The sequence below is a fragment of the Chanos chanos genome, chromosome 5 (genome assembly GCF_902362185.1).
Source record: "Chanos chanos chromosome 5, fChaCha1.1, whole genome shotgun sequence".
In the NCBI taxonomy this organism is placed as follows: domain Eukaryota; kingdom Metazoa; phylum Chordata; class Actinopteri; order Gonorynchiformes; family Chanidae; genus Chanos; species Chanos chanos.
In genome coordinates, this window is record NC_044499.1 from 24,178,494 (window position 1) to 24,191,601 (window position 13,108).

Sequence of the window (13,108 nt, forward strand, 5' to 3'; positions counted from 1 at the left end):
TAGTGATACAGATATTTGTATAAAATGTGTGCAAACCTAAGCACTGAATAGAGCAAAGCCTGCGATATTAAGAGCGAAAACTGGTGGACAAACATATGATTTTTTTTTTTTTTTTTTTAGTAAGGACAACCTTTACCATAGAGGACACAGAGTTGTTTCAATGTGCCTGTCTCTGTTAAAGACAAACTCTCACATAAGAGTTTGAGTAGGCCAAGACGATTGATTCTGTGTTTCCAACGCCCTGAGGGGTCGTCATGTATTTTGTTGTCGTTACTGTAATTCTAATCTAGCAGAGACAAGGAAGAGGAGATATTTATGAAGACATTTATGAAGATGGCAACTCGGGCATCAGCGATTCTGAGGAACATCTCGTTCGGTACGACGCAAAACGTCTGGTTAAACGGGGCCAACCTGTCTGAAAAAAGGGGGCTGGCACCAGCTGTAAGCGTGTCAGAGCAGACGCTCTCTCTATCCAATCTTTACGATTGCTTCAGAAAAGGCTGCGTGCTCTTTGATGAGCATTACGAACAAACAATGACCATGACTCTAAGTCATCATAATTACATCAACTACGCAACAACAGTCAGCAAAAAAAAAAACACACACACAACTTACACATTAAGAGGTTGCACCCAAAATTGGAGCTTAATATCAAAGTTGGTCTCAAGAGACTAGAAACAAAAGTCACACGTGAATATTGTCACCACTATGGGAAGACCTGAAAACTTCTCGGCTAGTCTTGCTCTTCTGATGAACAAGTCCTCCGTTTCTTTAAAGTCAGTAAACAGGTATGTGTAAAAACACATCTAGTCAAACAGGGCTAATACAAGTCTGAGCTGAATAAACGTCTCAACGGAGAATCGATTCAACAAAACTAACTGGCAAGAATTATAGAGAGTTCATTTACAGTGTGAATTAATTGCAAACAACTCATTTAAAGGAACGGTCATAAAACCTGTTATTAACAGGCTGGGGATTGGTTGCTGTTGGTAACGCATGAAGGCCAGACTAAAAATTTTGTTTAAGGCCCATATGTGTTCACAACCCTTCCCACTGAGTCCTTTGCAGCCATTGAATCTTGGAGCTAAAATATGCAAACTCAACCAGGAAAAAAAGGATTGCAACTTCATAGAAGTCAGGGAAAAATAAAAATCCAGTACATTTCCAAATGACCAGAGCTCTTCAACAGTGGTCACAGGACCACAGAGTTCCAACCTGGGAGACACAGGGATCCAATAACTTCATCTCTCAACCCAACAAAAAGTGTAACCTCGTGGAAAAAACATGGAACAAAAAAGTGCTTATTTCCAGAGAAATTACAAGCATTCTCTAAAACAGAATGCCTCTGATTTTTCAGTAATTAACTAACAAATTCCTGAACAGGTACAAAGCAGAAACAATCTGAACAAAATACAAAAAGCAGTTTGTTTGTTTTTTCCATTCATTTTTTTCCTGTTGCTTTTCACCCTGCAGTCTCCCGAAGCGAGGACTCTTCTCATTTGTTTTGTTCCTATGTCAGTTGTAATTTACTTTCTAAAATCACAAAGTTTGTGGCCTGTCTTTTGGGAAACCTGCTTGTCAACATTCATATAAGATGGAACAATTCTAGGTTCTCCATATTGCTATATGCCTGGTCTGTCCGATGGTATATTCACGGCTGCACAGAGGGAAGGTTGTGATTCAATACAGGACCCACTGGAAGAGTACCAGATGTCTAGGCATTATGAGTATGAGTAATTACTACATTTCTGTTTGTTCTCATCGTGCTTTTGGTTTTTAAACTTCTTCTTGTGTGTGTGTGTGTGTGTGTACATATATATATATATATATATATGTGTGTGTGTGTGTGTGTGTGTGTGAGTATGTAAAGGAAAAAAAAAAACAGAATGAAATGCGTAATCAAAGTCCCTGGTTTCCAGGCGATGAGAGGTCATTTAAAACAAAAGCTCATTCACAGAACAAAAAGAAAGAAAATTCTTATCACGGCAGATACTGCTCATCTTTTTCTAAATAAAACAACAAGTCTGAGTCTGGGCATGCATGGAACGGCATGCCTGTGGTGTGAGTGTGTGGATCCCTCATAGCAATGAACTCCAGCCATACACACACATACTAACTATATATATATATATATATACACACACACACACACAAATATATATATATATGTATGTATGTATGTATGTATGTGTGTGTGTGTGTGTGTGTGTGTGTGTGTGTGTGTATATATATATATATGTATATGTATATGTATATGCGCACGCGTGCGTGTGTGTGTTTTTGTATAAATGCTGTTAACTGCGTTTCATTCTGATCTTGATTCAGAGGTCTGATGTATTGAGGCCCTATGGACAATAAGTTCCTATTGTTTGTTTGTGTATGTGTGTGACTGAGCTCTAGGAGCAGGAGTGCACAACACCATTCTTCTGAATCTCTGAAGCACTTGATGCTTGGTCGGCAGAGCAGAGACTGAGTGCAGATGTCTTACTGCTCAAAGACAAAATGGTTCCACCCACACTACTGGCTGGCACCAAATTACTCGATCCATTAGTGACGTCGCTACAAAAAGAGAGAGGTTTTTTCTTTTTTTTTCATTTGAGTTATGGTCATAAATCACATTACATAAAAATGAATGCTGTGCTTATTTTAGTCATTCTGCCAAATACTGAATAAGAATCAATCATTGCATATAATTTAACTCTCAGGATTTAGTAACACGAAGTTGGCAACTGTGTTTAGCCACTCTAAGTAAGGCGTATCAGAAATGCTGAATGGAGTATCTAGGGATGTTTAGGGATGGTTTCATGCACACCACCACAAAGGCCTCTAGGCTGGTATAGTTTGAGATGTAACTCACCCCAGAGAGAGAGAGAGCTCCTCCAGCTGGGCTTTGTGGTCAGGCTGACCGTTCTCAGTGGCTTTGAGTTTATACTGGGCCTCGTGGGCCACCTGGTTTTCCTGGGAAAAGAAAAAGGTGTCGTCTCATGTAATCTGACAAACAGGAGAGCATCGGAGCTTACAATCCACTAAAAATCAAATAAAAATGGGCTTAGAAAAATCAGCTATGCACACAATAACAACAAAAAAAGAGTCGTATATAAAATTTGAAAACAGACACAGGAGACATGATCCCCAGTTTTATGTACCCAACGCAGAATTCCCAAACCACTGCTACAGGACTCCACGTCTTGGTTTCAGCCCAGTTCCAAGAAACTTAATTCAAACATTATTTTTCAGGCCTCTGACAGAGAAACCTGAGCCAGAGCTCATTCATACTAGGTCTTACAGACAGGTATAGACTCAGAAAGGCTGACAGCCTTAATCCATCAGGACTAAAGTCTACCCCTCTCACCATGGCAATTTCACGGGTCCGCTTTCCAATCTCCCTCTCCACGTGATGCAGCTCTAGACTAAGCTGCTCGCTGGACACAGCACCCCCTGCAGGCCATTTAGTGGTAGCAGCAGGCTGGGAAGCCAGAGCACTGGCTTCTCTCTGCAACAGCAGAGAGTTACTAGCAGCCTGGAGCAGAGGGAGAAATCAATAATATTAATTTAATGCTAGTGAAGCCAATCCAAATCCATTCAGTGACGTTTTCTTCCACTCAGAGTCGTATTTGGTAAAGTTTAGCTCTGAGACCCACTGTGAGTACGATTTCTAAGACTGTGGGTTAACTTAACTTTTGTCTCATATGATATAGCTGTAGGAAAGTTTAATCAGATGATGAAATATGCACATGGTACCTTTTCTAAACACTAATTATTAATTTCTATCAACAGCTTTATCTTCAAGCCCAAAAAGACATTCATGATATATCTGTATATATATTAGCTCTTACACTTATTCAGCAAAGCAGTCTTCTTTTGTTGAACATCTAATCCAATGCTACACTACTCAGCATTTCCAAGATGATGACTGAATCACCATTACCCTTAACAGACAATGTAAAACCAGAGACTTGTAGCCTGTAAAAGTCCAGTCTCCAGATTGTCCACAAAATTTCCAGATTTGCCCCCCCCCCAAATTACAGAGAGCAAAGAGACATACCTCCATGCCTCGGATCTGGGTCTGCTGACTGATCTGTTGGTTAACCTGTTGGAGTTCAATCTTCAGCTGTTCGCGATCAGGGGCTGGAATGGGCAGTCTTTGGTAGAGACAGAAATAAGTTTCTTACACAAATTTATTGGCTTAACAAACAAAAAAAAAACCCTAACAGGCCAATGTAATGTGCGTTTGAGAGGGGGCTGAAAAAGCCCTGGGCCTTACCGTTCGCTGAAGTGTCCCTGAGATCCCACACTCTGGTGCTGAGGGTAAGAAGATCCACTCCAGGCTCCATGGTTCCCATAGGAGTACTCTGCTGTGGGGAGAGCGGAGATCTTACCATCTGCTCACACACATTGCACAGATGATCACACCCCTCTAATTTCTTGCAAACACCTTCTGCTCAAACCTCACTCACAGCCTTTCTTTTTGCAGCACTGACCCCACTTATAAGCCAACAGGACCTGTAGATGTTGGGAGTCCTGTGGTGTGTCTGTGAGGTCTCCGGCTTACCTGTCATGGTCATGTGCTTAGAGCCAGAGGCCTGTGAGGACGCCATGGCTTGCACTGGGCCGGTGGTTTGGTACCCTGTTTTGGATGTCCGAGAGATGGCACCAAAAGGCGAGACAGTGGGCAGAGGGCCAAAGGGGATGATGGGGTCATCGTCTTTAGCTTCTGCCGACCGCCGCTGAGCATCAATGGGCGGTTCCCTCAGACTCTTCCCCTCAACATTCTGGAGAAAGAGACGGAGGATGGGTGAGAGAGAGAGAGGGTTAACAATATGGCTTGTAAAGGTTGAGGGCATTAAGGTGGACACCATATGTTAAATGAGGGGTAGTTCATTGATGGGCACTCACCATCATTTCCGTTGCAGCAGTCGCCATGACATCTTTGGGCTTGGCATCCTTAGAGCCAATGTAAGATCCAATGGTGTCACATGACCAGGGGGAGTACTGGCCAGCATAGTCTGACTCTCTGCCCGTCCCAAAGCTCTTAGAGCCATCCTCCAAATACTGCAAATATGCCACCATCAGACTGAATGCAGCCTACAGTTTTATACATTCAGATGCACTGTTTCACAAACCTCTACACCATGTCATAATACAGAATAAGCACCCAGTTGTTCAGTATCCATTTATTTATGTTATTTTCTTGTCATAGATTATTAAACTTGATATAGACTTTGTTATGAATGTTTACAGTATCCTTTAACTCTCCTGAAGAAGTTATAAATCAATCAATCAATCATGTGAGCCGTCACATTTTTTTGTGACACCTTATAACATATGATGTCATGTCTGTGAGGAGGTTAAGACAGGCATTAATAGGAGGGGGAGGCCAGGGACTGACCTCCTGAGGGTAATCACTGCTGAAGGCATGGGACAGAGTGGGGGAAGCAGCAAAGGGTGGTGGAGAGATGACCTTCCTCTCCTCCAGCTGAACAAGGAGCTCCTTGCGTCTGCGGTGCAAATAGTCCAGACTGTGCTGGGTACGGCTGTAGGGGTCCTGAGAGAGAGGGGGGGCAAAAAATTTAAAAAAAACAAAGAAAGACCATCAGCTCCACAATTCACTCCTGCTGCTTCTGCTGAAATGTTATCAACTTCATTTGATAATAAAGCTTTTATTAGGACACAGTCACTGACTGCAAGTGCATGCCTTTGAAAATAATACAAAATAATCAAACAGACAGAATGAACATCCCCTTGCATAAACACAGCACTAGTCAGAGGTGGACGGGTTGCATAACGAATTACATCATCGGACAATAAAACTAAAACAGTTTAAAAACAATGAGGTAGGGAACAAATAATTACTGCATTGCACAACTGATCTGATGTGCCCCCAGTCAACTGTGAGATTTTTGCCACTTTATATTTAACAATCTTTGATAAAGCTGAGAAGTCAGGATTGTCTCTCTCACCCTTACATGGGACCTCATCTGGCCGGGGTGAGGTCCAGCTGGGTAATAGCCCTCAGGTGGGTAACGCTCCCTCAGAGACGATTCTGGGTGGTACAAGGACCCTGCAGCCCCCGTGGAAGGTGGAGGCATGGGTGCTGGAGGTATGTCAAGGGGCACAGGGCTCATCCTAACCAGGTCCTCTCTTGGCGGGGCAAAGGACTGAGGGGGTGGAGGGGGTCCGGCATAGGGGGTGTGCCTTTGAGCGTCGTAGTGGGATGGGGGAGGGTACGGGTGCGGAGCTGAGAATGGGGGGCCGGAATGGGGGCCTGGGTACGGGCGCTCGGGGCCATAGCCAGGATAAGGGTCCTGATAAGGTGTCATGGCAGAATCGCTTGGAGGTGGTGGGTTACGGATGTAGCGGGATGGCACATACTGGGGAGGCTGGTATGGGTAGGGGTTACCTGATGAAAGAGAGCGTAGAAAGACCATGCTTGGTCAGGTAATGTAACAGTTACTGAACATTATAGAGGAAAACACTCACTTCAGGTTTGGTGAAGGTCACTATTATCCACTCTTGGGAAAACTCCCACTTAAGCTACTTAGTCAAAAAAAAAGAAATCCATACTACTCACACAATAAAGAAAACACATAGGCTTCTGAAGGTAAAACGACAACCAGCTTCAACAAAACAACATTCTATCACTATGTTGTTTAGATGAGATCAGTCAGTTTTTTTTAAATCAGGCCTCTGAGGTGTACTGACCTGTAGGGTACTGGGCATCGTACTGGGACCCTGAGGGAGGAGGCCGAGCGTCTGGGTAAAAGAGCTCCGGCTGCTGCTGCGGGTACATCTGGGGGGCACGGGGAACCACAGGCACCTGCTTAGGGAGGGGCAGGTGGTCCGCCCTGGGGTGGGGCAAGATATGGGGCATTCCGGATTTATCCAGACTGAGAGGGACAAGGAAATAAGGAAAGAGAGATCAAATGAGACGGAGAAAGCTTCCAAGGAAATGTGTTTCAGAGCAAAGACAAATTTGAGGAATCTCAAGTTAAATTTAAAACAATTCCAAGTTATAGAGAAATTAATGAAATTAGTGAGAACATAAAGGGATAATATGCATTGATATTCAATATAAAGGAATGAGAGCTGGGGGGGGGAACACAACACTTACGGATCAGGGGGCGATCCAGGGGCGCTCAGACTCGTGCCGTCCACCTTGGGTTTTCGCACCAGGTCATAGGAAGAGTCAGTGCCACGGGCGATGAGCTGGGGCAAGGGCGTCCCTGGGCCCGTGGCCACAATGCCATTGGTCAGAGGGGATGGCTTACGGGTTATACCCTCCACTGACACGCCTTCATCGGGCAGCAGGCCGGTGGGACAGGGCAGACGTGCAGCTAGACGTTTATTCATCTTCCGGTATCTGCACAGGAAAGAGCAAAAAATTTACATACCACAGTTCATGATTTTTTAAAACATACATCACACATATGACGTAAAGCGTGACACAATTTAAATAATTAAATACCACAGTTGACTAATATAAAGAAAGAAACACCAAATGTTATCTCAGGGTATTCTACAGGAGTCCTGAGAAAGATCAAAATGAATCAATATTATAAAAAGCCTGGTGACGAACCAAAGACACAGTCATGAAAGAAACTGACCTGATCAGCATTAAGAATGACAATCAGGAAAACCAAATTAGTACATGTGTTGGTGTGTGAATTTACAGAACACAACATATTACATAAATGTACGTGCGTATCATCAATAACAAATGAAGGAACGTAGACTGAATGATGCAGCAAGAGCGAAAGGAACAAAATAGATCTTGCTCTACAGAGAGGCATTTGTTTGAAGCTTGCGTTTTAAGTGAGGGCAACATGTTAACGTACTTCTCCAGCTCTTCCTGTGAGTGGGCGAAGGTGCAGCTGGCCCCGCGGGGACACCCCCCTTTCTGCTTCATGTCCCGGCACATGTACGTCTTATACTTGCTGTGCTGAGGCGGCTGCTGCTGGTCCGTTCCCTTCTTACTGTGGTTCTGGATGAAGTCCACAAGGCCGTGAACCACAGTCTTCACTGCCACTAGTCCTTTCTCCAACTGGTCCCATGTGGGAGGCGGCGCATCTAGAGACAGAGACAGTCAAAAAACTTCAGCCAACAAGGATGTGACAAATGAATTTCACTACTGAATATAAAACACGTGCAACTAATGAAAAGACACTGGCTGCTGTGTGTATTTTGTGTGTATTTCATGTTCAGAGGGGATCACTGCATTACAGGCTAGCAAAGCTTTAGAGCAGTGTTTATTAAATACTGGTTCTTGAAGACCACAGTTCTGGATATTTCAGATGAGCTGAACTCAACATTTAAGTTGAATTAGGCATGTTAAGATTTTTAGGAACAGTAATGGGTTATACTGCTTTAAAGGAAGCCTCAGGAAACAGCATTAAGACCACTTGACACCAAAGATCCCCTAGGTCAGGTTGTTTGTCATTTCAGGCTTCCTGTTCCTAACCACACCTCAGGGCCTTCAGGCTGCTGAGTGTACCTGGACTGGGGTCGATGTTGGCCAGCAGTTCAAGGTGAGGTCTCAGCCGGTTGAGATTGGCTGGATCTCCAGTCCTCTGTAGTGCGATGGTCAACTCCTGCACACTCTGGGCAAATGATGCTGGAGTCTGCAACTGACAACAAAGGTCACAGCCCTGTTAATTTCACACTGACTGAAATATGTTTTAAGGACATATTTCAGCTCATTAAATATAAAAGGGCAAGGGGTGACAAAGCCTCACACCCGCACTAGCAGCGGTAAAAGTATTAAGAGTCACATTCACAGTAAGACATGTGTCCCAGGGAATGAGGCACCTTGTCTATGATCGACTGCATGTGAGACTTATGGGACTGGTCTCCATAAAGCAGAGAGGACCACTGGTCAGGGGCGATGCGCAGACCCCCCTCCATGGCGATCTGGACGATCTGAGAGTCGTGCTCCCGCCGAAGGGCTTCGTACGTGCGGAACTCCTCCTTCAGCTGCATTAGGGAAGAGTCCTCATCTCGCTTTGTCACCTAGAGATGGCAAAAGAGAGAGAGCGAGCGAAGGAGGGGAAAACAGCACAAATAGTTTAATGAAGCCACCCAAGCCTGTTCTACATGGCTCAGAAGAACTGTCACTCTGCCTGGTACAAACAAGCTCGACTACACAGATTATGCACAACATTTAACAGGGCACACCCCGCAACACCACAGACTGATGTAGAGACTGAGCATGTGACCAATAAGCATTTACACAAAGAAAACAAATCACGTAAGAACAAAAAAAGTTAAAGAACCAGAATTCTCTCTACATGATTTAACAGGTTGTCTTACTTGACAAGAATGAAACTGACGCTGTGGAAGCATCTTAACAGAATGAGAACATATTTAATCAGCTAAAATCTGCTTGCTGGCAATCTGGCTGAAGGGCTGCATGGAAAGTGATACGGTAAATGAAATAAGCCCACCTTGAAACAGGACGCTCTGTATAAGAGCTGAACAACGTGTCCGATACTGGTTTTGGATGCCTGAGGAAACCTGGGCTCCAGCCTCTGGACCACAAAGAGTACTAGTACCTTCCGGGACAGGGCAGAGCCATCCTCCAATGCCAACAGAACTAACTTCAGGGCTTCTTCCTGCATGGCTGTAGACAGGACACAAACAATCAGTTAAACCACAAACAGAACATGTGTAGTTAAGTGTTTTAAAAAAATGTATGTATGTATGTATATATAAATCTAATTTAGACAGCTTATTAATATTTGATGGAATATCCAGAGGCAGATTTGAAATCAAGAGACAAGTCAAACCTACATTTTGAAACATTTTACTGACACCAAAGGAAACATTCAGTGATTACTCTGAGAGGAAGTGCAATATCCGTATCATTGACTGTGTAAGTGTAAAACTGTGAGTCACTCTGCACTCTGGGGTGTGTTCTCTGTGAAGAAATCTCACCTGGTCCGAGGAACTGGCAGCCCCGTGCCCTCACTGCCGCCCACAGGTTCGAGGAGAGCTGCTGGGGGTTCTGGTGCTGCAGGATGAGTTCGGTAACAGTGCGTTCGCCCAGTGAGCGGGCTGCCCGCATGGCTCTCACCCTGCCCTCCTCTTCCACCAGTTGGCAGTGCACAAGCGTGACCAGTTTCCTTTGCATGGGTCGACTCAGCGCGCTCTGAGCAGCATTACTCAGCCCCACACCTAGACAGGAGGAGAGAGTCAAGGGACATCATACTTCAAACAGTTTGGAAAGAATGACGCGAGACATGTGATACTCTTCATTTGAATATAAGTCAACGGCATCCATCAGTCAATAAATCAAGCAGCACACACTTCCAGTATTATGCAAATCGAGCTATGACCTGAAGATTCTGAGAAGTGAAAGTGGAAGTCATCCTTACAAGGGACAGGGGATTCTGTACTGCCATATGTTACTCACTCTTAACATGCTTTTCAAATGAAATTCAAGGTAAATGCATAAAAATAAATTATGAACTTAAGTCAGACACATCAGATCTATATTCTTACCTCTGGCACTGCTGAGGGGTTTAAGATAAAGGGCCAGCTCTTCCACACACTGTCTTGCCTCATCATAATGTTTGGTATCTTCGGGGGAGGTGATCAGTGCCACTGGCTGCGGTTTGGGCACCTAATTGGGACAAAGTTGACACAAAAAATTTTAAAAAGGTGTAGAATCAAAATACAGTCTGTCCCCATCCCCAACAATTCCCCTGTACAATTCACAGTGGGACCCGTGGGACAGTCTACCCTTACCTGGCCTCCAACCAGCTGCAGGAGGGCTGAGTTAACAGGCAACTGCTCTATGTCAGTGTTGATAGCAGTCTGGTCAAAGGGGCAGGCCTTGCGGTGCAGCTTGTTTAGGCACATCTTGCAAACAGTGTGGCCACAACCCAGGCTGATGGGCCGACGTACTGTCTCCTCGAACGTCTGGGTGCATATCGGACACAGCAGAAACTCTGTCCATTGTGGAGCTTGCACAGGCATCGTAGCAGGTCTTGGTCTACATGTAAATGCAGTAGGTATTCCACAAAAGAATGCTTCTCAGAGTGAGTGGTTAGGTGTGTGTGTGTGTGTGACAGAGACAGAGTGACACACACTAGGTGTTTGGTGTAAAAAAGAAAAGAAGAAAAGAATGGAAGATTCCACTGGAATCAAAAAATCTTCTGAACACAGGAGTTCTTAAATAGGTTCACACGCCGTAGGTGCTCATCACATAGTGTGAAACATGATACCTGAAACAGGGAAGAGGAAAAAACATAAAGAGCTGAGACTGTGTGACGAAAAACGGAGATCTCAAGCATCCAAGTGCAAATTAAGAAACTTTCAAGCCAAATTAAGACAAAACAATTCACCGACAGTAACTAACACGCAAGTTACATTCAATCTGAACTTTTCAGTGCTATATTGAAGTAGCATTGGTAAAACAAGAGGAGGACATCGGACTGAATACTATACTACCACAAAGAAAAACTCTGCATTGTCTGCCGCCATGTATCCTTCCATAACTTTTGTCTTGTATGCCTCACAGGAGTTTCCAAAATAGAATTTCGCTTTTACATTTTGGCAGTAAACTGTCGATCAGGTTAGCAAATCTTTCTGTACCCCCGAGAAAGTCTGAGCAGCTGACATAATCATGCAACTTCGTACGACAAACTTTCTCTCTGAACGATGGAAATAAAACATAAACCTTTCAAAAAATGAAGCAATGGCAAAAATGTATAGACATCTTGTCCGACTTGGTTCATTTAGCTATTGTGTTTAGCACACAAGCTAAGCTATTCAGTTAGCACTATTAGCAAGCCGTTCTAGCTGCGAGCAGAAGACACTGGCTGTCGATTTCAACCTGTGCTCATCTGTTAAACAATACATAATTGGACGTATTGGAGATTAATACATCATTTTTGGCGATGTAATCAAAATGTGCCGCTATGTTGCAGAGATAATGTATACCAACCACAAGATTACACGTTAAATAGATCTTTACGCATAAACAAATAACCTGACTTAGCAAGTCATCCGTAAGCTATTCGGTTACCCATAGTATTATCTATTAGCATGAGCGATTATGTAATGCGCAGATGCCAAAATCTTCGAAAACCGAAACGTTTCTTTTTATGCTCTCTCATTTGAGTTACAGCAAATAATGTAACTCCAAAGGCATGGGTCGCCTAATTGGTCTCCGTAACGCGATACCAGATGTAAAAAACAAAGCCAGTTTGCTAGCTGATAGTCGGCTGTTGGTACCTTCTATCTTCGATCAGATAGTTAGCTCAACTGCTAATATAACAGCCGCCTGGCTAACAAGCTCGGATAGCTTTATTATAAAATAAACTTGACTACCCGCAACAATACATTTGGCTATTTTACCTTAAGAGTAATCTTCTTGTTTCCAAGCACAATAAATTACAGGTACCCGCTTGGCAAATGTACTGCACCAGAGAGAAATCGACTAGCAACACATCGAAAAACGCAAACAAGCTGACAAGATACGCGTTAATTTGCTCGCGTAGCTAACCCCATCGCTACTTTGTCAAAGCTATGCTAACCTACATTTCAGCATAATGCTAAATAGTTAGCTATCCTGAGTTTAGCATAGCCCGCTAACTTATCGTAGCTTAGCTAGCTAGTTTGCAACGTAAGTCCACACCCAAGTACAGATAGAATGACTGCAAAATATAGGTTTGCGACACAAGACTGGTAATCTAAATGCATACATACTCATCCAACGTGAGTATGACAAACTTCATCTTTTCTTAAGAAAATGTCGCGTTTTTAGATCGGTCGCCATATCGACCGTGTAGCGGTTGCCGAAGTTCTTCGGGAGTTCCTCACAAAAAAAATGCCAGCAGAATTCAAGTTGAACAAGGAAGCGGGTCAAAGCGGGGATGGTAGAGCTTTGCCTCCTGTGGCCACAAACTGCATCTACATGCTGGCAGTGGCAGAGGCAACTGTAATCTAGAAAAATCAAGTTTCAAAGCATTGTTTTACCATAGTTGTATTTTAAGTATCTTTAAAAATGGAGACTCATTGCTGAACGTATCTTTGTACCAAAATCAAGTTATATAAAATCTGATGTCAGACAGACAAATCAAGCAAGTAAAGCGAGCTAAACAGAAAT

At 43.7% G+C, this 13,108-nt stretch overlaps 1 protein-coding gene across 2 annotated transcripts; it reads right to left on the reverse strand.

The window, feature by feature from the left end:
• Nucleotides 1–2,249: 2,249 nt before the first annotated feature.
• rc3h1b (ring finger and CCCH-type domains 1b) lies at nucleotides 2,250–12,803 on the reverse strand. 2 transcript variants are annotated; one of them, XM_030775418.1, is made up of 19 exons: nucleotides 12,709–12,803; nucleotides 10,744–11,222; nucleotides 10,498–10,618; nucleotides 9,931–10,170; nucleotides 9,441–9,616; nucleotides 8,806–9,006; nucleotides 8,492–8,624; nucleotides 7,836–8,067; nucleotides 7,112–7,360; nucleotides 6,703–6,887; nucleotides 5,961–6,400; nucleotides 5,390–5,545; nucleotides 4,897–5,052; nucleotides 4,553–4,772; nucleotides 4,265–4,352; nucleotides 4,046–4,142; nucleotides 3,353–3,520; nucleotides 2,858–2,958; nucleotides 2,250–2,559 (listed from the first exon to the last, which is right to left on the reverse strand). In XM_030775418.1, the coding sequence occupies exons 2-19, from the start codon at nucleotides 10,972–10,974 to the stop codon at nucleotides 2,397–2,399; spliced, it is 3,357 nt and encodes a 1,118-aa protein (XP_030631278.1). In that variant the 5' UTR covers nucleotides 10,975–11,222; nucleotides 12,709–12,803; the 3' UTR covers nucleotides 2,250–2,396. The 2 variants fall into 2 exon arrangements, with proteins under 2 accessions (XP_030631278.1, XP_030631277.1); XM_030775417.1 differs by having other exon boundaries at nucleotides 4,265–4,355.
• Nucleotides 12,804–13,108: the final 305 nt, after the last annotated feature.

Bases quoted from the DNA above. Each gene is read 5' to 3' on its own strand.
- rc3h1b (XM_030775417.1), bottom strand. From the start codon at position 10,974: ATGCCTGTGCAAGCTCCACAATGGACAGAGTTTCTGCTGTGTCCGATA. The intron at 4,143-4,264 runs GTAAGGCCCAGG...TCTCTACCAAAG, and splicing joins CAGGGACACTTCAGCGAACG to ACTGCCCATTCCAGCCCCTG. The intron at 2,959-3,352 runs GTGAGAGGGGTA...TTCTTTTCCCAG, and splicing joins GGACCCGTGAAATTGCCATG to GAAAACCAGGTGGCCCACGA.